The sequence below is a fragment of the Lathamus discolor genome, chromosome 12, assembly GCF_037157495.1.
Source record: "Lathamus discolor isolate bLatDis1 chromosome 12, bLatDis1.hap1, whole genome shotgun sequence".
Taxonomy (NCBI): Eukaryota; Metazoa; Chordata; class Aves; order Psittaciformes; family Psittacidae; genus Lathamus; species Lathamus discolor.
In genome coordinates, this window is record NC_088895.1 from 13,737,587 (window position 1) to 13,763,017 (window position 25,431).

A 25,431-nucleotide genomic window follows, 5' to 3' on the forward strand; every position below is an offset into this window, starting at 1 on the left:
GTAGTTTGCCCTCTTTGATGATGAACTTAGGCTAGATGTCAAGCAGACAGCAGCACCCAGGAGCTGGGAGCTTAAAGCATGGGAATACCAACAACACATGCAGGATTTCGCATTCTGCACAAGTCGAGAAGGGGTGCAGGAGTGAAGGTAACCTGATTACATGATATTTTCTAAGGTGAGCACATTTCCTCTTAAAACTCCAATGGTTTTAAGGTATTACTGGAAATATTTTACAGATTATCCTTGCTTACAGCTAATGGGATCTTTCCTTAAAAAAAAAGAAATGACAGGAAGATTTATTGAAAGGAGAAATCTTCAAAGGACTTAAACTGGTTTTTATTCCTCCATTACAACATGTGTTACCCTCAGGAACAAACTACAAACATTAAAGATGTTTTAAGGAGATAAATAGTCTCAGGTCCCAGTTCTTCAGGAGCACCAACAGCCATCATGAGGAGACCAAGGCCTGCAGAAAGCCCTCTGCTCTCAACACAAAGTGAGCTGGGACACAAATTCCTCCCAGCTTAGAAATAAAGCAGAAACAACACATCAGCACAACCGAGGCTCACAAATAGGGCAGCCAAGTGTGAGTCAGACTGACCAAGCGAGGATGCAGCATTCTCCAGATGGCCCTGCCTGACCACAAATGCTCCACGGGCCTGCTGGATGGAACACAGCACCCAGACCTGCTGGGAGCCCATTGAGAGGACAGTGCTGCCCTGGGGGATGCCATCAGAGAGGAGGATGGCCAAGTGTAATGGCAGCACCCCTAAGACCACATCTCTTGGACCACACCTCTGTTGTGGTGTCTCAAGTTTGATTCCAGCCCTGTGATGGACCAGAGACTTGGACAACATCATGGTTAGGCTGGAGTTAGAGCTCAGAGCAGCATGGCCCATCACACTGCAATTCTGAATGGAGATGCTCTGCTCCAGAAAGTAGGAATGGGCTTGGTCAGCACACCCTGAGAAACACCTTCATCTGAACTGGAGCCCAACTTAGAGACTTTCACGTCTCAAGCTACTCAATAATACCCACTCAAAAGGTGAGACACTCACATTGAACTGCGTTTAATGTCTCCAAATAAACCCAATAATGATGAATTCTCAGAGAGAAGACAATATCCTCAATGCAGAAGGTTCAGACTGGACAACACAAACATCTGAGATTTTCATGCTGTACAAATAAGCTGCAAAACGCATCTCAGTTCTCCCAGTTGGAAGTGGTGTGTATTTCTCCAGATTTCCATTTGCTGTCCTGCCAGCTCTTCTGGCCAAGTAGCCTATAATTCAAAGAGCACCATTGTCATTCTGTCCTGTTTCTGTAACATGCAATTTGAAATCAGGGCTGGGGGAGGGAGGAAGAGACTGGAGGAGGCTAAAACTCAAACCCAGATAACTCAATCTGCTAACTTGATTTTAAATCCCTATCTTGTGGTACCAATTACAGCCCCTCAAACATCTGTTTGAGCAAAGGTTTCCAAGTTCAAATGCATTTCTTCTGTCCTACAAATGCTCTTTGTCGCTGATCCGTTTCAGGCTGCTGTCCTACACTGCAGCAGAGGCCATCACATGCTGTGCTAAGAGTGCAACAACCCAAGTGAGCTGGTGTCACACCATGAATGCAACACAGAGCATCTTTATCACCTCTCTAAACAGGCAAGAACGGACACATTGACTTCAGAAAAGGGTCTTTAGTTCAGTAGCAGCTTTAATAAACTCTCCTGCTACACTGCAGAGAAAGGTTTCAGATGCAAAAAGGAAAAACATCTTCCTACACCCACAGGCTCCATGTGCCAAGGACAAGGGATGTACCCACTGTCCCCAGCACTCCCACAGCAGCTCTCTGTCTATATGACAGGGAGAATCACCCCTGGTAGCACCACATGAAGACTGATTCCCTGGGGAAGGCACCTGCAGTTGGCTGCTCTTCAGCTGGGAAGCTTGTTTTCACCAAGGGGCATGAAGAATTACAGCCTGTGCTTGGTGACCTTTAAGCTTTACTTACCTGTTGGCTCAACAATCACATTACTGCACGTGCAACCCACACTTCCAGCCCTTTGAGAGTCCCTGTGGCATTTACAGCAGTTCTGGAGGAGAGCAGCCAAAACAACAGGCAGTATTACACCGAGATAAGCCCCAGCTGGTTTTTATGTGATCTTTCATAGTGCTTAAGAATTCCCTTAGCAGACCAGAAGATCAATGTGGCAATCACCACATATAAAGAACAAAAAGATAACCTTTACCCCCAAAGAAACACCAGGGAGCAAAGTGAAGAGGACAGATAACCCAGTGCATCCAAAGCATGGCAGAACAGGAGGCCAAGCCAGGGTAGCCCACATCTCCACAACAAGACCATGAAAAGCTTTAAATTGCTCCAGAAAGCAGGAAAAAGATGCTGGAAGGCATGATGACAATCAGCTAGAAGTGTTTTGTGCTACACTTGACACTGCGCTAAAGCAGAGGTACACACACTGCTGAAGTACGTCTGGCTACCCATGTTTATCTAAGCAGGCTCTGGATTTTCTTCCTGCCTTATAAACTGATCTTTGCAGGTCCAAAAATGGAAATAAACCTTAAAATCACTTTAATCTACCTCCTGTTCTGAACAAGGCAGTTTTGTGCCTATTTACTCCAACCTCCAAGATACAGTGTAATTAATGTAAGTACTGAGTAAGAAAGGAGCTGCTGAAAAACTAAGTGTAAAAATGGCCATTTATCCACGCACACATCCCACCACATATGCTGGTACAAATAGATGAACCACCTGTAAAACAACAAGTACACCTAGTACTATACACTACAAGTATTCCCAGCCTGGTACCTGCAAGACCCTGAGGAATACACTGAACCTCACATTTCCAACATGGAAACAAGGGTAGTGATCCGCATCACCCGGGAAACTGCAAGAAACAACTGTAACACTGACTGGCCACCATATGATGAAAAACACCAAATAAGTGCCAAGCTTTTACCCCAGGTCATTCGGGTGTTCAAGATTCCAGCATGAACTAACAAACCGTGAGGTTTTTAAGGATTTAAAGTGAAAGGGGATTAAGAAAAGGCAACTTGAAGAGGTAACACCAGCACCAAGCCCAGCCCTTCACTGGTGAGCCTCTGCTGATGACTATCTTCCTTATCAAATGATCATCTGCCCAGGACTGCCAGTTTGCCCGGCTCCCAAGGGATGCAGTGCTTACTCCAGCTTGAATTTGTTGCTGCTTGCTAATCCCTGGTGGTGCTAATTACACCCATTATCAGCTTGTCCGACTGTGCCTGACACATGTCCAGTACCCAAACCTGCAGCACCTTAGGATGTCAAGCCGCTACCAGATCTGCACAGGAACAGGATGCTTCAAAGCGTGATGCTTTAATACAGCAGGTTTATACATTTATGTGAGATAAACAATGGATTTGCGAGGACTCCAGGACACAGTCTCTATGGCAACTATATGCAGAACTAAGGGGATGGAGGAGGAAGGGAGGGGAAGCTCCTACATTTCTAAATACCCCAAACAGAGTGATTTTAAGTCAATTTTTCAGGGACTACCTATAGCAGGAACTGCAGGTGAAATGTTCTGCCTAGGTTCACACAGGGATGTAAACAAGGTGTAGTTTTAAGCACACCATCCCCATCCAGTTGTATGAAATCCTCCTCCAGGTATATTTGCTAAGGCTGCAGAGATGGTTGCCTTACTACTGAGCTAAGAAGAACTGTACATAGATTACATGTATGCTTGTACATACAGAGATTACACACAAAGATGCTCTGGCCAACCAAGATTTGGATGGAGAGCCCCAGGGACACCACAGTTCCTCCTGAAGGGCACACTTGGCCTTAGGCACAGCTCAGCCACGTTCCAGCCCAACGCCGCCAGCTCATCTCAGCACACTGACCACATCAGCATGAGCCTTAATGGCTTTAAATCAGGCCCCACCACTGCTTTAATTTCATTTCCAGCCATTTTTCAAATTCAATTATTAAAAGAGAAAACAAGAAAAATCTAATTAAGGATGGCTTGAGAGGCCCAGCTCAATGTCAGAGTCACTATAGCTGATCCAACCTCAACCAGCTTCTTCTGCTGAGAGCCAGACCTCAAGAGTCATTATATGCTCATAGCAAAATGCATATGATATAAAAATCTGTTGTTTTCATCAACAAAATTTGGATCAAGACAAACCAAATAATGCTGACCTAGCACAGTGGTAATGCTGAAGAAATACTATTGTCCTTTCTACAATGCAGGTGGTTCTACCTTGGTATCTGACTCATTAACAAAGATGAAGAGGAGACATAGCCAAAGAGCCCATGTTTTACTCTAACCCAAGGAAGCCTATTGATGGGCACCACGAGGACATCAGGAGGCTGGCAGCCTTTGGAAAAACAATGTTTTGCCCCCCATAGGAGGCAGCAGCAGATATCATTGTCATCATTTCTGACAAGTTTGTGACCTAGAGAGCAGGATTTTAAGGCTTTTATGGTATTCCACCACAAAAGCCTCTTCCATTCCAGAGGCACTGTGATTTGTTACGAAGATATCTGCTGTAAAGAGATGACCTCTGTCTTACTCTCACGAGGAATCACATGGGAGAGGTGTGAAGTAAAATTATTTGTGCAACAGTCACCTACTTTATAGTTCCATCATTATGTCCACATCCAGCCATTAATTCTGATAAGATTTATGTTCACTAAATAAACCCATACAAGCACATACACAGCTAATGGTTGTAATGCACCTAATGGTGTAGTCCATTAGGAACCTCTCCAGAGTTTGCTCCTTTGAGGACCATCAGTGCCAGACTCTGCACTGGAGAGGCCTACAGTGCAAATCCAGACCTGCTGGTGGGGCGCCTAAGACCTGTCACTACATTGAGAAGCTGAGTAATTCTGGTGTCACCCTGGTATTTTACATGCCTAACGCTATAACCTAAAATATCATCATCTAAAAGTCATGTGCTGCGCAATTATAACCTCAAAATGAAACAAATAATCCATTTTTAGTGGAGCTACTCACTTGAGGAAGAACAGAACACAGCAATCTTATTAGCAAACAGAATGAAAGGGCCCAGTAACCGATCCCCAACTATAGCGGTATACTCAACACATCTGGAATAACCGAGTTTCCAGTCAGATTAATTGCAGAAGGAACCACCAGAACATAAGCAGACCAAAAATATTAGGTAGGGGAGACAGCAGAGAAAGAGCTAGAAGAGCAGACAGGCATTTAATTCTTGTTCATATGCCCTGCAAACGCTGAAACTGGGGCACTTCAAATCCTCAGTGAGTTTGTGTCCCAACACATCCTTAGGGAAAGACAGAGATGATCACAAAAGCCTCAAGTCAGACAAAAAAAATCAAAACAAACAAACCCATCCTTTAAAAGTCAAGTGAAAATGTGCCTGTGTTTGCCTGAAAGGACATTCCTGGCCCTGGGAGTGGTGCACTGATGACCTCACCCAGCTGCAGACTCAGGCCAGGAAGTGTTTTGCTCATGTCTTCAAAATAGGAAGCTGGCATCCAAGCCATAGTCCTCAGCATCAGTAACCAAATTCAGACAAATAACACCAATTCTCTTATAATCAAAACACAACGTGGTGCTTTAATGAGCCATTTTATGAAGCCACCATTAAAGCCCAACATTAAAGTTGAACATGATGCAGGGAGTGGTTACTGAGGGCAGAACTCTCAGCAGCCTTCGCTGCATCACTCCGGAAAGCTGCTATTTTACCCTTCTGTGCATTCCTCCTCATTGCCATTACACTGAATCTCTGCCTTGCGCTTGGAGTGCATCCCAGAAGTGACAGATGCAATAAGCACGAAGATTTCACTTGAAAAAAGCCAATGATGTTTGAAAAGGCAGCTCACTAGAAGGCAGAGTCATGCCAACAGAGAGCAGAGACACACAAATGCTGATTAAAGCAATCTGTATACAAGTGACCATTGAAAAATTACTGTTATGAAGTGCTATATTAAAACGAACACGAAGTAAATGCTCCCTGACAGGCACCCTGGTGCATCGGGTCTTCCTCTGGCTACTGAAAATACTCCAAACATACACACAAAACAAACACATGTCGACTTTATCGCAACAGTATTTGATCTTCTACCTTTGTGTACACAGTTTTAGCAAACCGGAGTATTAGCTGCAATAACACGTCTCGGGGAGTTCACAGCCATCTGGTTTCTCGCCCTCCTTGAGCAGAAAGGAGGATTCAATGCTTGGTATTCAAATGAAAATCAAATCTACCCTCTCCTGCCTCGCACACGAGGTACCCGCTGCTTTCTGTAACCATCACACATAGGAACACGCTTCTCACCGTGCCAGTTCACACCATTCCCCACACTCACAGCAGGCACTGAGCTTCCCTCCTGCACATGCTTACAGAGGCGAGAGTCAGGTAATCAGGATACAGCCTGGCCTAAAATTAGACCCGAATCTGTATCAGCAAACTGAAAAACCAGCCACAACCTGGAACGTTCAACACATCCCGCTTCCATTTTGCCAGCATCCTTGCCTGGACCACTCCACACCTGCGTGAACAGATACGCTCAAACACACACGTACATGGCTCAAACTACAGCTAGCAAAAGCCCCACAGCACTAACGCTATCACTTGGACAATAAAACTGCACCCATCAGTTTTACTTTTGTCTCAGCCACTTTCTAGCCCTTTTGGGGCTTTTTTAGACCCATCTCCTGTGCAGTCACAGCATCACATTGTCTAGTCCCGGGTACTACAGCTGAACGCTGCACATCAGATGCTTCTCCACGTACCACGAGCGAGGAAGCGGCTCGTTTCAGAGCTCAGACAAGTACAGACCTTTACGTTCCGGCCTTTGACACATCGCTATTAAAACAACGTGGCTTTCTGCGGAGAAAAACAAAGCCTGGGAGCACGTCAGAGAGCCCAGGGCTCCACACATCTCCCGAGCAGACTCGGAGGAGCCACCGGTAACGGTGTGACACGCACCCGGTCAATGGGAGCGTAAAGGCAAACCCCAGAGCTAACCCCTCCGGTCATCTTTTGTCCTCCGCAGCGCTACCCCCGGTGCCAGCGGGCTCGCGGCGCTCCGGGGCCACACGCACACGCCGGTGCCATCGAGCCGCTGCTGCGGCGCCATGGAAGGCACAAGAAGGGGGAAAAGCCCAGCGAGACCCAAGCGGAACAAAGGCGGGCGCGGGGCTGCGGCGGGCATCAGGTGCCGGCGCGCAGGGGCGGCCCCGCCGCCGGGGAGCCGCGCCCCGGCCATGCCCCGCCGCCGACCCGCGCCCCCCGCCCGGATGCCGGCCCCGGGGCGCTCCGCTGCCGCGCACGGAGGGGAGCGGGGCGAAGAAGCCCCGGGAGGAGCTCGGCGCCCAACCGCGGCGCGGGGCGCGCGTCCTCCCGCAGGCCCGGGCGCTGACAGCGGCCGCCGCCTCAGAAAGGGCTCGGCGGGGACAGCCGCGCAGGAAGCGCCCGCACTAACGCCCGCCCCGCTCGGCTCGGCCCGGCCCGGCCCGGCCCGGCTCGGTTCGGCCCGGAGCCCTCCCACAGGCACCGCCGCCTCCCCGCCCTCCCGCTGCCCTCCCTCCTCCGCCGCCGCCCGGGGCCCCGCCGCGCACCGCGATCCCGAGCCGCGTCCCCGCGTCCGCTCCTCAGCCCGGCGGAGCCGCCTCCGCCGCCAGCCGCCGCCGCCCGACTGAGCGCCGCGGGGCGGGGCGGGGCTGACGCAAAGCCCCGCCTCCCGTTGGCCACGCCTCCTGGTTGGCCACGCCTCTGGGCTTGGAGGGGGGGGCGGGAGCTCGCTGTGAGTGGCAGCTCGTCCAGCCAATGGTGGCGCGGCGCTCGCCCATGCGTGATTGCGCGCTCTCGCACCCCGCACCGCCGTTCCCCGTCTCTCAGCGAAGGGGGCGCGGAGCCGCGGGAGGGGCTGGACCGGAGCCGGCCCCCGTCCCCTCCGTCCCCGGGTCCCGGTTCCCGTTATCCGGTTCCCCTCCTGCGCTCAGCTCCTCCCGGCGGTGCCCCCTCGGTGCCCCCATCCTGGCCCAGCCTCTTCCCTCGCAGCAGGGGTGGTGCCGTCCCGCTGTGCGCACCCGGGTGATGGGCGCGGGGTGGTCCGGGCTCTGTGGCCATGGAGCTGACACCTGCGAGCGCTGATGGAGGCACAGCCTCCCCGTGAGCTCAGCACCACGGAGCGCACGGATCTGACCCAGAGACCGCCTCGCGCTGTGCCGGTCGGTGCGGCTTGGCAGCGAGATGGTGACGGAAGGGGAGGGCGAGCCCCTGCTAAACCCACGCTGCAGTGGATGCCGTGGGTTAAGGTTTAACCCGCAGGACAGGAGCGTGAAACCAAAGATCCCCCCCCCTGCAGCAGCAGCAAAGCCGCTGTTGGGGGATGCCGGATAACGTGGTTGTAAGGGGGGGGGGGGTGCCTCTGCTGTTCAGTTGAAGAGGGTGACGGTTACTGATGCAGTAAGATGAGCACCTCTGCAATGGGTGCCTTGAGGCACACAGGGCAGTGTCACAGGGCGATGCCATTTGCAGGGCGATGGCAGTGTCAGGGCAATGGCACCCGCACGGCAATGGCACCCGCAGGGCCATGGCAGTGGCAGTGGCAGGGCAGTGGCAACGGCAGTGTCAGGGCAATGCCCCCCGCAGGCTGCGCGTTTCAGTTCCTCAAGGAGCGGAGCGGTGCTCGCGCAGTGTTTACCATACATGGCCAAAACCAAACGCTGCCGCGGCTTCCTCATGCGTTTAGGCCAACGTTTGCGAGCTCGTTTGCATGCGGTTGGGTGCTGGGGCGGGGGGGGGAGGCCCTGGTTCTTCAAGGCAGCCACACAGCCGGACCCCCCATTATAGTGCTTAGGGCTGGGGGATACAGGGGTGTTGTGATGCGCTGAGCTGCAAACCCCTCCTCTTCCCCCGGGGAGTGTGAGCTGCCCCCTGTCAAGTGAGAGCAGGGTGTTAAACCCTCCTGGAGACGCCCTTGTCCTGGTCCCACATTCCAGCTGATGGGAACATCAGGCAGGCACCAATTAAACAAACGGATATCATCCAGCGCTGCTTAAACTTTGGCACCACTTTAACCCCCGATTCAACAAGCAGGAAGGTCTCTTAGGTGCTGAGCAACACCTTGATAAAGGAATATTCTACACCCAAAGATTAGAGCTGCAATCTGCATCCCTGCCCCGCACCGCCGATGACTGCGACATTAACACCTTCCTTCCACCAGCCAGCGATTTACTCCCCACCTTCCTCCCTCAAACCATCTCTTTAAGGCTAAGGAAGCAGAGAGCCAGCAGCAGAGGGGCTGCATGGAGCAGGCAGCCTGCAGTGGTGCGGGTTTAGGTTGTGATTCAGACTTTCCACGTAGGTACATGGCTTCTGAAGGTCACACAATGAGTCAGTGATAGAGCTGAGCGGCTCGATTGCCAGCCCCACAGCCGTTGGTTTAGAGGAGATCCTGTGCATGGGGCTTCAAACTTTGTGAAAGGCTATTAATATGAGCATAGAAAATGGTACCTAAAAATGTGTGTATGTGTAGCTCCTTCTAGCTCATAACAGCGGGTGGGCATGAAGTGATGTTTTAGCATGGACTGAAAAAAACAGCAGCGAAAGCAGCAGTATCTGGCGCTACCCAACAGCTTGGAAGAGAAACCAGAGGAGGTTTTTGGCATCCCTCTAAATAGGGTGATGCACACAGGACACGAAGTGAAATTTGTCCTCAGAAATCTGGCTGAAGCCTAATGCAATAACTGCCACCCGAGCGGCTGGTCCCTGCTTCACGTCATCACTGCAGGGATGATGCTCCTGCAGCACAGCTTGCTCCGTATGGCACCGGAAGAGTCACCAAGGATGGGCTCAGAAGGGAATGATACCTTTAGAGTATTCGCTACCGTTTCCTTCAACATATGGATGGAAATGCTCCAAAGATCCCTCAGATCCCAACCTGGATCAATGAGCCATTAACTCACAACAGCTCATGACCTGGATCAATGAGGCTCACCAACAGCTCACCATGCGAGGTGATGAAAAAAGGCATGAGTTTCAGACTGCGATCTTCAGCAACAGAAGGAATGGGCACGGTTTTCCGCGTGCTCTTTGGCCCCACAGCGAGCACTAATCCTCCTCGCTTCAGCCGAATCAAATCCTACCAAACAGGGCTTCAGTGACAGCCAACGGGAGGCAGGCTTAGCAACGTGTCAAAATACATCGCAAACTCTAATTCTGCTGGAGGAAAACACCCTGTTACCAGCAACAAGAACCGCACAGCAAAGTTTGGCCTTCTCTTTGCTCAGCCCCAACACGCCTGATTATGCCACTATGCAGAAAACACTGATTCAAGAGCACGTTTCGCTGCTTTCAGCCATCCCACATATTTTCCCCTCCGCTCCATCGACGCACGACTGCTGCGGAGCATCCATCTCCCAGCCTTTATACGGCAACGGCACCGTGCCTGCAGACTCCACCTCTGAAACTTATGTCAGCAGCTAAATTTAGCTGCCTTGCATCGCTTCCATCGCTGCAATGAAGCGCTCTGGTTTGCTCCTGCGATGATCTTGACATACCTTATGAGTAACACACTCAATAGGGCCCCAAGCCTTCCTTGCCAGCATGGAGTTATTGGTTAGAAAGGGTAAAGAAGGCCGCAGACACCTGAGGCACCTCTTCCTACATGGAATGGTGATGGTTTCCCTGGCCTTCAGCTGAGACGATGCAATTTGGCTTGTGGTCCCTGAGCCGTCTTAGATAGACGGCAAAGCCACTTGCCCAGAACCAGTCAAGTCACTTGAGGGATGAATTCACCTCCAACATTTCACTTTGCTTTAAATCCTCAGTGCTAAATATATTCTGAATGAAGGGAAAAGGCTTATGGGGGGTTTAGAGAGATCAGCAATTTAAAGGCCTGTTCTTTTGCAGCTTAACTTCTAAGTCATGCCAAATATGCCAGATGTGACAGGTTGTGTTTTGGACATTGGGTTTGCAGACATCAAATTATACAGCTTTTAAAGGACATTTATGCCCACTATATATATCCATCTATTTCTTGAAGCCTTTTAACAGCCTGGAAGAGAGAAGGGGAGACCTTAGAGCAGCTCCCAGTGCCTAAAGGGGCTCCAGGAAACCTGGAGAGGGGCTTGGGACAAGGGCCTGTAGGGACAGGCCAAGGGGAATGGCTTGAACCTGCCCGAGGGGAGGCTGAGATGAGCTCTTAGGCAGAAGCTCTTCCCTGTGAGGGTGCTGAGGCGCTGGCACAGGGTGCCCAGAGAAGCTGTGGCTGCCCCATCCCTGGCAGTGCTCAAGGCCAGGTTGGACACAGGGGCTTGGAGCAAGCTGCTCCAGTGGAAGGGGTCCCTGGATGAGCTTTAAGGTCCCTTCCAGCCTAAACCAGGCTGGGATTCTGGGAAGTCAGGTATTCTCACAGCGCTTCCTTATGGCTCTCATGATTTAGATGCCCAAGGCCAGACCCCGCCGTGCTGAAGAGCTGCTCCCATCGCAGTTAGGGATGTGCTCTTACATTTCACTTTACATTACTGCAGTGGCGCTTTTGTTATGCTGGGGAACCTGAACTGATTGCAATGAAAAGAAAGGAAACAAACCCAAGCCGTTTGCTGTGTGCAATAGCATCGGGGTTACTCTTTCTGCCTTGTTTCCTTCATGTCCATCAGGCACCCATGGACCAGCAAGGGCAGCTTTATTCAACTGCTGACAAGCCTGGGGCTTAAGGGACATCTCAGTGATCAAATGCCAAGACAAAGCTGTACCAACAGCCACCACGTAACAGCTCCTGACTGTGGTGAATCAGGTCTGTCCCCTAGGCAGGATTGCACGGTCTGCCCTGGGCTGCTCTGTTCCCAGCACAGTGCTCCTATGGAGAGGGAAGGAGAACAAAACCCGTTTGCTTTGGCCTCATTCAGCCCTTGGCCAGGAAGGGGAGCTGTAGAATTACGGAATGAAGATAAGGGGAGCAATATGTTCAATCAGGTTTTAACACAACAGCCAGGAAGGGGGAGGTGTGTGAGGGTGCATCAGCATGTGGGAAGGGGGAATGTGAATTAAAGCAGAAGGACTCAGCATCCCCTGGGTTTATCCCCAGGTGTGCCCATCCTTTCTGCGTGGCATAGAACAAACCCCCGTGCTACTTCCAGACCTGGTAAATGGGGGTCAGAACAACAGCCCCCATCCCAAAGGGCGATGCAGTGCTTGCCTGCAGTGGGCAAGCGCTGCCGATGACACAGTCTGTGCGCTGCTTGGAATGGGTGGAGGATGCTGGGGATTGGGAGATAACAATAAGTGAACATTAGGTCATGGTGAGTATCAATAATTTATGCCATTGTTATTAATGATTTACAACAGAGCTCATAAAGCACATTTATTACCGCACGCACACACTCCTGTGTGTGTTACATGCGGTAATAGATGTCACACACATCCCTACCCACCCTGCTCTAGGAAAGGCATAGAAATGCACAGCAAAAGGAAATAGAAATGGATTCCCTCATGTATTTTTCTTCCCCATCATCGTCCAGGACCATGAAATACAAATTCATTTCCTTGCAGCGAAGGGGAGGTGGTCCCAACGCATCACTAAAACGTTGAGACCCCAAATAAACCCCAAGCAATTCATGGCAACAGATGGGGTTTTCTTTGGTGCTATCTCCACTACACCCAATGATTCAGGAGGAAGAGAGAGACACGAAAGCAAACACGAGAAGATGAAGAACGAAGAGAGCAAGCTGAATTTTATTTCCACCACGAGCATCCTGCGCGGACGCTTCCTATCGCTCTGCATAGCAGAAACACCCACCCAGGCCCCACACAGAGAGTGGGAGCTTTGAGCAGCGAGCAGCAGCGTGAGGCTTGGCGCTGTGATTCCTGTGGCGCTCCATGTTACACTTAGCCCATTATCCTAGTCTCGTCCTCATTATTCAACCCGTTTTGAATCCTTTTGCCATCTTGTTCTGTTTCTTGCCCTGAGCAAGTTGGACCAAAGGTGCTGGAAAAATCAGAGGTATAAGAAAGGAATCACATAAGGGTAAATGACCGCGAGGTGTTAGTGCTCAGTTAGGCAGGATGAGGATTGGGAAGGTGTGGTTAGGAGCAGGTTGAAAAGAGCAGGCTATGCCACAGATGAGGAGCTGTTCCTGCTCCTTACAGCAACGTCCTCACAGTTCAGTACCGAAACAGATTGTCTTGACCCTCCCTCCCTGTTTGTGCTGAGGGCCAAGGAGGTGAACATCTGTCAGGAGTGATTTAGCTGTAACTGGGATTGCCTCAGTGCCTTCTCCTCTTGCCCAAGTTCACCTCCTGCATCCACCCGCTCCTCCTGGGCAGGATGCTGATGAGGACATCGCTGCCTGACGCGGCTGATGGAGCCGCTCCACAGCAGCCGCACCGCTTAATGCGATCTCCCCCTCGAGGAGGGGCACAGAGGCTGCCTGCGTGCAGCCACCCCGACAGCACCAGTGCAAGCTTCCAATCCAGCCCCCGCGCCCGGCCGGTGGCACAGCCTGCCCTGCCGCCGTGCACCGGAATGACAACGCGTCTTCAGGTGCTTCTGAGCGGATGGGGTCCGCTGCCCATCGCTGTGGGCTTTTTGTCACCACACGAACCCTGTGGCAACGTTCATTTTCTGAGCCGGTTTCGTGCCTGCTGCGAATGAGAGCAACCGAGAGCACCATGGGCCGAGCACCGGGGCACGGTGGCACCCAGCGCTGAACTGAGCACGCTGCTGAGCCCCAAACCAGCACCGGTTTCCTGTGCCTTAAAACATCTATTTTCCCTTATAAGGAAAACCACAGTTGCAGATTGTCAATGAGCAGAAGGTGAGCATTCACCAGCGTGGGGCTGAGCTGTGCCGGCAGGGCCAAACTCCAACCGACCGCTTCCCATCGCTCCCTGTTTCTGCATAGCCCCTGTTTGAGCAGGGAACGTCAGCAAGGGTCAGGCAGTGGAAGGGCTTCCGAGCCGGTGTCGTTCTCCTGGAGGGTTTGTTCAGCTCAGTCACGGTGCAGGAGAAGGAGAACATCAAGGGAATGATGCCTCCTGCTCATGCCAGAGCTGAAATCAGGTCTATTGGCCCACCCAGTGCCTGGAGAGGCAAACAGCATGACACCGGGAGAAAGCATCCTAAGGGCACTTAGGCACTGCACCTATTGATGACAGGCAGCGTAGGTGTTATGAATACTGAACTGAGCGATCCAGGAGAGGCTTAAAAAGCAAATGTTTCTCATAACACAGTGCCCCTGCCCAAAGCTTTCCCCAAGCAGAGGTAAACGTGAATTAACTCCTCGTCCCCCTCCGGCCTCATCCCAATCACACGTTGCTGAACATGCCCATCCCACCGGTTACACAAGGCACCTCTGTTCTGAGAGCCCTCCAAGCACCGTGCACCCCTTGCCCGCAGCCCTGCCCCGGGTCCCCGTGGTCCCCATTGAAAGCCGAGCCCTCACCCCTCACCTTTCCTGGCCACGCCGGGCGCCGGCGCCTTCTCCTTGGGCTTCTCGAAGGCCTTCTTGGCATCGGCAACCTTCAGCACGTTCTCATCCTCCTCCTGCCTCCTCCTGCCCGCCTGGGGCTGCTCCGGGCCCCCCGCTGCCCCCTGCCCCTGGGCAGGCTCCGGCCCCAGGGCAGCGCCGCGGGGCTCCAGCAGCGCCTCCGTCATGGCCAGGGCCCTGCTCATGCTCAGGGCCAGGCTGTCCCTGCTGTGCGACCGGGCAGGAGGGGCCGGGGGGGGCTTCCTGGGGCTGCGAGCGCCGGGGACCGCGGCGGCGGCTTCCCCTGCGCGCTGCTCCGGGAGCGGGGCGCTGCTCTGCCGCGGGGGCCTCGGGCTGCCGACGGCCGCCGGAGCGCAGCCTGCGGCAGCAGCGAGCATCCCCTCCGGGCCCCGCTGTACCTGCTGCCGGGCCGGGTCGGCCTCCCCGTTCTGGAACAGGTCGGGAGCACCGCCAGGGTGGAGGGCGAAGCTCATCGCCTGCCTGAAGCTTTCAGCCGCTTTGCTGCTCTCTCTGGGGACACAGGGAGGAGACGCGGTTGCCTCCTGCTTGCTCTGCAGGATGTAATCCATGAGCAAGGCGTTCCGCTCGAAGCTGTCTGACCTGATGGGGACACTCGGCTTGTGCCCCCCCGAGGGACAGTTCAGGGCCACTTGATTCACTTGCCTGCTCTCCGCGCTGCTCTCCGAGTCCGAGCGGCTCCTTTCCCTCCTCAGGGCAAGTTGGGAAGCGTGGAGCCTGCTTAGGCTCGGGCTCGCCACGCTCCCATCCCCTGGGTACCCCTCCTGCATCACGGGTCCCCAGTGCTCCATCGCTTCCCATTCCTCCTCAGCTTCTGCTTCTGCCTCCTCCACCAGGCGCCTGTATTCGCTCTCCTCCAGCCTGTACACCACCGGCTTCACCGTCCTGCCCATGTGCCTGTGCCCGACCTCCAGCTCGTAAACCTTCGGAGGGGCTTCTCCTTCCTCTCCTCCCCAGCGCCCTCCTGACACGGGGTGATCCAGGCACAGCTCCCACTGTTCTCTCCTGCTCATCTCGGCTTGCGCCTCGCTCCGGGGGCCGGGAAGGTCCCTGTGCCCCGGGCCCTCCTGCAGGATGCAGCCCTCACGTGTCCCTGCGGAGGCTGCCCGGGAAGCGGCTCGGTCTCTGCCCCTCTCCTGACGTGTGTCATCCCGCAAGCATCCACAGTGCTGCCAGGTGGAGGCTTCCATGGCCGGGAGCTCAGTGCCCGCAATCCCTGCGCCCAGCGCGCTGGAGCCTTCCAGCCGGGATCCCTTGGCTCTCAGCACCGCCTGCCTTCTCCGGGCTCCGCTACTGGGAGAGACGGAGGCAGCTTGGGAGCCTCCGTGCCTGGGTCATGCGAAGCGGCGCTTCTCAGCCCCATGCCCAGCAGAGATGGATGCGAGCCCTGGAGCCATGGAGCCCATCCTCCGCAGGGCGCTTCCAGAGCTGCTGCTGCGCTGGTCCCTGTCCAACCAATCCCACCTTGAAAAGCTCCCTCCAGCTTCTGACCTGCTGCTGCGGGGCACCGCACAGGCAGGGTCTGGCTCTGCGGCCGCAGGGACGCTCCTCTCCTCCCCAACCTGCCCCAGCAATGACTCCCCCCGGTCCCGCTCGATCCTCCCCGAGCGGTTCAGTGCCAGGCCTGGGCAGGATCACGTCCGTCAGCTCCTCCGAGCCGAGCTCGGAACCCCGCACCCGTGCCCCTGGCACCCCTCCCTGCCCGGCGGCTCCTTCCTTGGAAGCAGCCGCAGCCTTGGGCTGCGTCCCAGTGCTTAGGGAGAGACAGAGCCTGCAGCGAGCCCGCGGGGACCGGCCGGGATGGGTCCTGGGGCTGTCACTGCTCAGGGAATTGCTGCGGCACAAAGGAGACCCCCCCGGGACAAAGCGAGCCCGGAAAGAAGCTTCCCTACGGAGACTCCGTCACTTCTCCCGCACCCCTGTTGGTGCTCCGGGTGTCCCTCTGAACATCCCTGCGGAGGATGCTGCTGCCAAATGGCTCCTGCAAAACCTCCGGGGGGGGCCGAGGGCTCTGATCCGTTTGTACACAGCGGGATGCCTGGAATTGCCCGAGCCGAGCGGCTCCCACCCGGCAGCTCTTCCCAGCGCTTTGCCTTTTATGGTGCACGAGGTGCCGAGCCTGATCCGGGGCAGCATCCCGGGCCGGGATACAGGGAAGCACCTCCATGGGCCCCATGGAGAGGCCGGGGGCTGCTTCACCCCAAGCAGCCCCCAGGAGCTGCCCATGGGGTTCCAAGCATCCCCGCTGCCACTTGGGGCTGGAAAATCCTCATCCGGAGCCCGCAGGGATGCAGCATCACTCGGAACACAGCCGACACTCACACGGCTGCATGGGCTGAACCTGGACCACGGTCTCTCATGATGCCATCACCTCATCCCTGCTCCAAGAGCTGGGCCAATGCGAAGGAGCAAGGGATGACGGTTATCCCAGCCCGGGAGCCAGGCGGGCTCCTGGCTGGGCTGGGTTCATGGATGCACCTTGCAGAGCTGCTCCAGGGCAACAGAACACCGTCTGTTACCGCTGCAGGGTTTAAACCCCTGCGGAGGCTGCCCCGAGCCAGCACAGACCCCACGGGGTGAACCTGCCCGGCTCCAGGATCTGACCATGGGTTCCGGGCTCCTCCCATTGAGCCAGCACCGAGCCCAGTCCGGGACTCGCGGCTTGGGGCTATCACCTCGTGCCTCCCGGCTTGCCCTTGAGGGGGTCCCAGCGCTGCAGGGAGCTGCGGTTCGGCCCTGCCGAGCTCGGCTGCCCTGGAGCTGCTCGGTCAACACTCGGGGCAGCCCGGCCGGGGCCGGCATAAAAGGCAACGGCAGCTGCTGCGGGCACCAGCGCCGCATCCCTCACACCGGACAGGAAGGGACTTTTAGGGAAGAGGAGGGCAAGGGCTGAGGCTGGCGCAAACCCGGATGCTCGCGGTGCCACTGCAGGCACTGAGGTGCAGCACCGGGCCCTTTGCACCCTTCATAGAACCAGGCTGCGTTCGGCTGGAAGGGACCTGAAAGCTCCTCCAGCTCCAACCACGGGCAGGGACCCCTTCCACTGGAGCAGCTTGCTCCAAGCCCCTGGGTCCAACCTGGCCTTGAGCACTGCCAGGGATGGGGCAGCCACAGCTTCTCCGGGCGCATCCCTTTTGTTCACCCAAACCCCATCTGTTCCCCTCGGTGACACCACCACAACCCCCGCTCGCCCCTGCGCTCATCCAACCCCAATGTGAAGCCAGGAAACCATCCCGCTCCCATCAGGGGCGCAGAATGGACTCGGAGGCTCATTGAGGGGATCACCCCTCGCAGCTCCTCTATGGGGCAGGCAAGGTGAGGGGCTGGGCTGGACCTCGCATCCTCCCATCACCCCATGGCCCAATGGGGGAGCCCCCAGTGCCGGCTGCCCCAGCACCAGATGCCCATGGAAGCAGCACGCTCCAGCATCTCCCTCCAGCACCGAGGCTATAAATAACCCCTCCGAGCGTCACCGCAGAGACCTCGTGTTGCTCCCACTGTTGTGATGTTGCTATGGCAAAGCCAGGCACCAGGATGTGACACTCGGCCGAGACAAGAACGGCTCCACCAAGAGCCAGCCTCAACCATAACAAGAAGAGAGGACGTGAACTCACCAGCAGCCGCAGGCACCCCCGGCCATCGCGTGGTCCTGGTGATCCTCAGCGCGTGACCTCCTGCAGCTCTGGGGATGCAGACGGGGGGAGATGCTTTGATGAGCATCGCCCCGAGCATCACGTGAGAGAAGAGTGAACAGAAGGAGCTCGCAGCAAGGGTCTGAGCCCAGAGCGATGCTGGCTCCTGGACAGGCTGACCCGAGGGCCTCGGGAGCATGCTGTTGTCTGCCTGAGCTGAGCTCTGGTGCGAGGCCCAGCACAAGCTCCAGCCCTGCTGGGGCTGGGAGCACACACCCCCCCCCCGCTCTCCTTCACATCCTGGCAGCCCTGGAGGGCCCTGACACGAAGCTGAGAGCCCCGGCTCAACGCGGGGTCTCCATCCTCGCCCAGGGGAGCAGCAGGCACCAGCTCCAGCTCCTGCAGCAGGCACCTACCCCTGCGGCTCCAGACCCTGCTTCCACACCGGGGGCAGAGCCGCAGTCACACCAGGGATGCTGTTGGGTGTAAACCCACCAAACCCCGCACAAACCCACCCCAGGGCTCCAGCCCCATCCCCTCCAGGCTGTTTTCCCAGCTGGGGAGCTGCTGCCCATGTGGGTCCCTGCGGGGCTGTGGGTGCAGCACCGGAGAGGTGCTGAGGACAGGAGGCACCATCAGCCCCGCGCGGTGCAGGGGGGCCCGCAGCTGTACAGAGCAGGGGGTGTCCCCAGGCCCCTGCTCTCACACAGCGCAGCCAGCAGCAAACCCAGTCCCTGCTGCCCCTTGAGCATCACCTCATTCCCCCCAGTGAGGAGCTGGCAAAGGAGCATCGTGATGGTGGCAAGCACCAGCTCCTGCCCCAGTGCTGGGCCCGGTGAGAGCGTGGCAGCTCAAGCGATGGTGCCAAATCCAAGGGAAAGCAACCCCAGCCCCCCAAACACCAACAGTGCTGGTGGGGTTAACGACTCCTCAAGGCAAGGGTGCCAAGAGCAGGGGCTGCCAAGGTAAACAGGGACCCGTTCCTCCCCGGAGCAATGCCCCCAGCACCAGGCTCCCCCCGGGCTCCGGAGGCAGATGCTCTGTTTGCCTTTAAAGGCAAAATGCGGGTGCCCGGGAAGGGCTGGGCCCAGCGCGGGGCAAAGAGCCGCATCCGGGGCTTAGCTCTGGGCTTTCCCACTGGGAACATGCCCAGAGTGGGGCTGCAGGAATTAACCCCTCACGTCCCCGCGGCCCTCTCCAAACCAGCTTCCACGCGCTCCGCTGCCAACATCCACGTCGAAACGGGAGCGGCTTCTCCTCAACCCCATCCTGGGCTCTCCCCTGGGTGGGACTCACACGTTCCAGCTGCACTCCTGCCTCCAGGAACCGTGTATCCCGATTCCATTCCCTTCTTTCCCCCCTTATAAAACCCACACATGAGCCCGTGCCGCAGCTCGGGTGCGTTTCTAGTGCTCACCATCCCAGCCCGGCGTGTCCAGCACTGCCGGAATGCAACCGAGAGGGACAAGGGGCAAAGGCACCTCCTGACCTGGCCTTCGGGGGGACAGAGAAGAGCCGGGATCCCAGCAATGGGATCGGATGGGAAGAGAGGACACGGGAAGAGCGGCGGCTGCTGCTGGGAGCACGCGGGGTCCGTTCGGTCCTTCCCACCTCCACAACCGCCGCAGGGCTCGCTCGGAAAGGAGAACAGAACAAAAAGGTTTATTTCTCTTTCGTCACAAGAAGCACAGAAAATGTACATTTTACACCCAAAAGATACAAAAAAAAAAAAGTGCATTATGCCTCGTACAGTACAAAAGATGCTGCTCGTTTCGATAGAAAACCAGGATTCAGAAACACCATGAAGTCAAAGGAACGGCTGTTATCAAGAGTACAGCACTGGAACAGCTACAGCGTCACCCACCCCTCCTGCGGGGCTCATGGAATAACCAGGATCAGCTCCTGGAGGATGCCTATTGCTACCACACAGCCCCGGGCTGGACCAGGTGCCACCTTTGTGCATTTGGGTTCCCCTGGCAGGAGGGAACAGGGTTGGGGTGTGCAGCCGGTGCTGGGCATTGGGGACATGCCCCTGGATCCCCCATCCCGTTCCTGCAGCAATGCATAGATGAACCGGGAGCACTGGGAGCTGCGGGTTGGGGGGGGCAGCGGCGGCGCACGCAGCCCTTTGGTTTCACCGGGTACAGGGCAGGGGGAAGCGGGGTGGGCAGCGCGGCGACACGGAGCTGCAGAAGCAGCAGCGCTCCCATTGCCGCCGGAAACACCGAAAGCGCCGGAACACAAAGAAGAGCAAGCGGCAGGGTAAGAGCTCAGCGCGCGCAGTGCTTGTAAACCAGGGTTAAGGCACTCCATCGGAAAGGAACAGTTAACGCCACGCGGGAGAGGACGAACACGGCTACGTCCTCATGCAACAACGCTACTGCAGCCTGCAAGCGTCGGGGCTTTGGCTACAAACCCATCCCAATGGCACACGGATGCTTCCCAAGCCCCTCTATCCCCAACAGCATCGCGATGACGCAGCCCCGAGCCAGGGCTGAGGTTGGTCCAGCCAGAGCCGAGGCCAACGTGGGCAGAGCCCAGGGGAGCGTTGGTTTATGCACAGCACCCAGCAGGCACTGGAGGGAACAGGGAGGAAAGGTGCACGTTGGCGCGCATCAGGTAATGGAATCCTTCCGCAGTTATTCCAACCCAGCTCTCCCAGTGGCCGGGCAGCAATGGGAAGCGGCTGTAGTTTAACACATAGCAGAGAAAAGCAACCCTGCCATCAGCCGTGGTAAGCCGAGGAGAGGGATGAGGCCATGCGGGGAGCAGGAGGCACAAAGTCCCTCGAGGTGGCTGCTCTGAGCCCTCCAATGGGGCCCCCTTCATCCATGGGAATCTGGGAGGGAACAAGGGCAGGAAAGATGGGACGGATACAGGAGGTTATTGCAGCAGATCTGGATGTGCAGCCATGGAGCACAGGGTTTCCACTCTGAACACGACCCAGCATCTTCTCAGCCCCAGAAGCAGACTCATGCGCCCTGTGCAGCAGCTCCTGCCTCAAACCAGCTTCCAAGGGTGGAAAGGGAAGGATGCCTCAAGCTAGAAACACACATCCAATTTCCACCCCTTTAAGAAGGGACGCTCATCCGACTGCAGCCCTGGCAATTCCTCACACTTACTGCAAAAACACAGGGAAACCAGTAAATTCTGGGCATTCAGGACACCAAAAGCTCCCTGTCTGGAGCCAGGGGACTTCTGAGGACCAGAGGCTCAGCAGGACTGCCGCAGCCCCGTGACCCCAAAGAGGGGACGTTAAGGATGGCTTCCGATGGAGATGTGGAGTCGTGGGGAGCGCGCTGGGACTCGGCGAGCACCCAGGTTTGGTGCATGGTCCCCGCACGCCTCTCAGGTCTGCCCCCCTGACCTGGCCACGTCTGGCACGGAGCAGCTGAGCACCACGAGCACCTGGCTGAGGGTTAGGGTTAGGGTTAGGGCTGCTTCCCTCCTTTGTGCGAAGGGAGATCCCACCGGCACCTCCAACATCCCCCTCTCGCTGCAGCCCCTATTTCTCTTTGCCTGCTGACCCCGAGGAGGAACAACCCCTCCTAAGAGCAAGATTTACGGCTCTGCCTCCCTGGCAGGAGGCTGGGACACGTACACCCGGCTCCCTGCGCTGCTGCCCACCAGAAACAACCCCCCCCGGGGGCTTCCCAAAGCCGGGACACAGGAACTGTTCTACCCAATCCCACAGGAGAGACACGATCACCTACTGCAAACACGTGGGACACCAAGGAGCAGCCCCTCCACAGCGTGTCCCCATAGCCCCACAAAGGGCCCACGACACTGACACAGCATCACACAAAGCTTCACGAGGGTCCACGGTCACTCACTGGCCAAGCTCATCATTAGCACTGGGACATTACAGACACTGTGACAGCAACAACACCCCAAGAACACAACCCCTTCTCCACGGTGACAGCGACACAGCCTGCGGGTCCCTCCGGCACCAACGCAAGGCTGCGACAACCAGGTCACAGAGTCAACACGAACACGGCTCAATGCTCCTTCACTTCACAGCCAGCAAAGCCTCCGTCTCCTCTGGGCCTTTCCAGCTCCCATCATGGGAATACCCTCAAAGAATGGAAGTGCTGGGGGAAAAAGCCTTTAAAAAAGACAAACGACAACCCAAGCCTCAAAGCCAGCAGGATCAGAGGTAGTGTTCGTGTCGCCATTGTAAGGAGCTTCCCACAAGTGCCCTGTTCTCACTGGAGACTCGTGTTTGTTCTGTAAGAAGTCATGACTAATTCTTCTGAGTCTTTGAAACAGAGCATTTCAGCATTTTCTATATATATAGATAGATAGATAAATAGCACAGTATCTATCTATATACACACACAAACCCACATTATTATAACTTGGCAAACAGTACTAGGAAGAGCATCCTGCAGGACAACGGGCAATTCACACACAAGGTCCTCTTCTAAGCCATGCAATACGTTTTATTCTCCCTTGTGCCATTCACCATAACCCATTATGGGTTTTTTTCCCTCTTCCCACTTAAGAGTATGGGGGGGGGGACGAAGAGGTGGCATCAGATGAACTACTGCAGGTCAGCTGATAAACTGCATCTGTGCACTGAATAAATGCCATAAAGCCCTCAAAACCCCCTGCACCCCCCATGGAAGGCATCAACTTTTGCCCATCCAAAGCGTGTGCTTCAAGTTTCCAAGCGCTGGCTTCGCTGCCAGCTTGGAGGTGATGTCTGCACCCCTCAGCGTGGATTGTGGCTCACAGAGCATGGAAGACTCGCTGGAAACGGCCTCCTTGGAGTCCGTTATGGTTGACACCTCCATGTCGCTGGCTAAGTCCTCAGAGGACAAGTTCAGACACCCCAGCTTGGCGAGGGAGTTGGACCTTTTCAGAGGGGAGGACACGGTCAAGCCCGCCAGCCGCAGCCTGGTCTCTATCTCCTGAGTCCGCTGCTTCACGAGGCCGGGCTTGCCCCGCACGCTGTGGATGCTGTCGCTGCTGGAGCTGCGCGTCAGGTTGGAGCTGCGGGAGGAGGACGGGGTGTAGCAGATGGTCTTGAGGAAGTCCTTGGTGAAGCTGCTCGTGTGCTCCAGCCGGCAGGCCACAGGCGTGGAGATTTTCTGGGAGATGCCCTCCAAGACGCGCTTCACCTCTAACTTGTCCGCGTTGTTCTCTGCATCCTCGGGTATCAGCGGCGCTGGTCCCAGGAGAGGCACGAGGGTGGGATGCGAAATCAAATCCTCGCTCTCCTCCATGATGCCAGAGTCCACCCTGCTCAAGGGGCTCTCTCTGAGCAGGGACGAGGCGTCCGAGGGCAGGCTCTTCAGCCGCTCCAGCTCTTTGGTGTGCTTCCTAACCAGACCTGCCTTCTGAAGCTGGATAAGAGACTCCTGATGCTGCATCAAGTAACTGTTTGCGCTTGGCTTTTCCAGGTCTTTACTGAACAAGTACTTCAGATCCTTGGTAGGTTTGCTGTCTTTTCTGGCTAGAGACTCCTCTTTTACCACTTCCACGTTAAGGAGGCTCTTGTCACAGTGCGAGTTTCTCCTGGACAGAAGAGTTTTGACTGGAGTTTTTGGTGCATCCTTTCCCTTCTCCAAAACCCCACAGTGCTGATCAAGTGATTTGCCAGCCCCAGCCTCCAGAGCACCAGTTCCTGCTGACAGAGGAAGCGGAGCCTCGTTGGTTCTAGTTCTGATTGCCTCCTCCAAGCGTGCCTTGCTGGGCAGGTGCTCTGCCAAGTTGGAGTTGATGTGGGAGAGGAAGGCTGGCTGCGTGCAGATGGTGGCGGTGCTGCGGCGCATGGAGCTGGAGTTCAGCTTCTCACACTGCTCCCCAAAGGAATCTGGAGACAAACCAGCTGAGGAATACATGCAGTCAGTGCAGGACTGGTAGGAAGGCTTCACCTTACTGAGGATCCCAAACACGGCATCGTGCTGCAAAAGAGAAAACAGGTTTAGATAAAGGCGCACAGAGCCGGACATCAGCCGTCAGAAGAGAGGCACAGAGCACAGGATATAATTACAGCCAAGCAGATTGGAAACAAAGCCCATTTCCACTTCTCTTAAGGCCCTGCAGCAGACACAAACACCACTTACTTTCTCAGCAGACAGCATCTCCAGTGGAAGAATACCTACCCGTCCAAGTGATGGTCATGCAAGTTGCCCTAAGCGGTTTATAGGGTGCTCGCATGTGTGCGCTCCCTCTCTGGCATCTAACTCCATAGCTTGGGAAGCAAAGCCATGTTCAGAAGCACTTTGAAAAGGAAGCGGCTCATCATGGAATGAAAGGCTTTATCCGAGTCAAATGAAACTGTGCTACGAAGATGAGAAGAGCAGTTTCACTTGCAGCAGAGTCAGCCATGCTAATCACCTACATTCCACCTCCATACGCACCTCAAAATCCTCTGGGCAACTCCTTTTGCTGTTGTTGTTATTCAAGTTCTCTCTGTTAAGCCTGCTCTCCTCCTTGTGCACGGACAAGCGCCGCTTCCACTTCTCCATTGGGTTTTCCTCCCTGACAGCGTCCTCCCTGTGGTCCCCAGGGCCCAGCACCATCCTTCCCTTCCGGGGGCTGAAATCCAGCTTCTTCTTCGCCTCCTTCTCACAGAAGCTGCTCATCTCTGTCAGCGGCTCTGCAGTCTCCAGGGCTTTTGCTGTCTCCAGCATCCTCCCCTCTGACGGTGCAGATGGCTGCTGTCCCACCAGCGAGGCAGTGCGCTCCGCGAGCACACCCCGCTCCAGCTCCTCCACAGGGAAAAAGCCCTCTCTGTCACCGGGAATCTTGTTCTCCAGCAGCGTGTCCGAGAGGCGGCGGAAGCAGTAGTTAAAGCTCATGGGCACGTCGGTGCTGGCGCGGTTGTCCAGGTACGCCGACTGCGAAGGCATGTCCAGGTCAGCCAGGCGGTTCTCCAGGTCGATGTCCAAGCTCTCGAGGAGGAAGTCGCTCGACCCCGTGGTGCCATCTGTGTTGGGGGGCAGGTTGCTCTCTGCCTGCTGCTTCCACAGCTTGTTGTGGCGCTGCTTGCTGGGGAGAGGGGCAAAGACACAAGTGACCAGCGTCAAAGGATGCTCAGCTCCAGGCACATCCCTCCCTGTCCACAACCCAAAACTGAAATGATGACCCCTGGGGCCAGCCCAGTCCCACTTGGACAAAGCCATCTTCAGCATCAGGGTTCAGTCCCTCCTGCCTGCCCACCCCAAGGTATCTTTAACCCAGCAAACTCACAGCCCTGCACTGCACCCGTTACAGGAAAAGCCCTTCAGGGCACAGGGGCACAGAGCCCTTCATCAGAGCAAACCACTCTGAACCAACATCTCTGCACGTCTC

General features: G+C 55.7%; 3 protein-coding genes across 5 annotated transcripts in view; all 3 read right to left on the reverse strand.

The window, feature by feature from the left end:
- The window catches only part of CORO1C (coronin 1C), a 41,179-nt gene extending 33,467 nt beyond the window's left edge, over positions 1-7,712 (reverse strand). The window contains exon 1 of one of the 2 annotated variants that reach the window (XM_065693126.1): positions 7,604-7,712. The gene's annotated coding sequence lies outside the window, so the exon portion shown is untranslated. Of the gene's footprint in view, positions 1-7,596 lie in introns of both variants that reach the window. The other variant, XM_065693128.1, reaches the window with a different exon arrangement.
- Positions 7,713-12,728: 5,016 nt separating this feature from the next.
- LOC136021185 (uncharacterized) lies at positions 12,729-16,011 on the reverse strand. The gene is made up of 2 exons (XM_065693129.1): positions 14,442-16,011; positions 12,729-12,978 (listed from the first exon to the last, which is right to left on the reverse strand). Exons 1-2 carry the CDS (start codon positions 15,685-15,687, stop codon positions 12,911-12,913), a joined length of 1,314 nt encoding a protein of 437 aa, XP_065549201.1. The 5' UTR covers positions 15,688-16,011; the 3' UTR covers positions 12,729-12,910.
- A 3,764-nt stretch (positions 16,012-19,775) lies between these two features.
- SSH1 (slingshot protein phosphatase 1) overlaps positions 19,776-25,431 on the reverse strand; it is a 33,661-nt gene continuing 28,005 nt past the window's right edge. For both annotated transcript variants that reach the window (XM_065692413.1, XM_065692414.1), the window contains 2 exons: positions 24,498-25,128; positions 19,776-24,038 (listed from right to left, as the gene is read on the reverse strand). In XM_065692413.1, the coding sequence (XP_065548485.1) occupies positions 22,761-24,038; positions 24,498-25,128 (1,909 nt within the window). In that variant the 3' untranslated portion in view covers positions 19,776-22,760. The remainder of the gene's footprint in view (positions 24,039-24,497; positions 25,129-25,431) is intronic.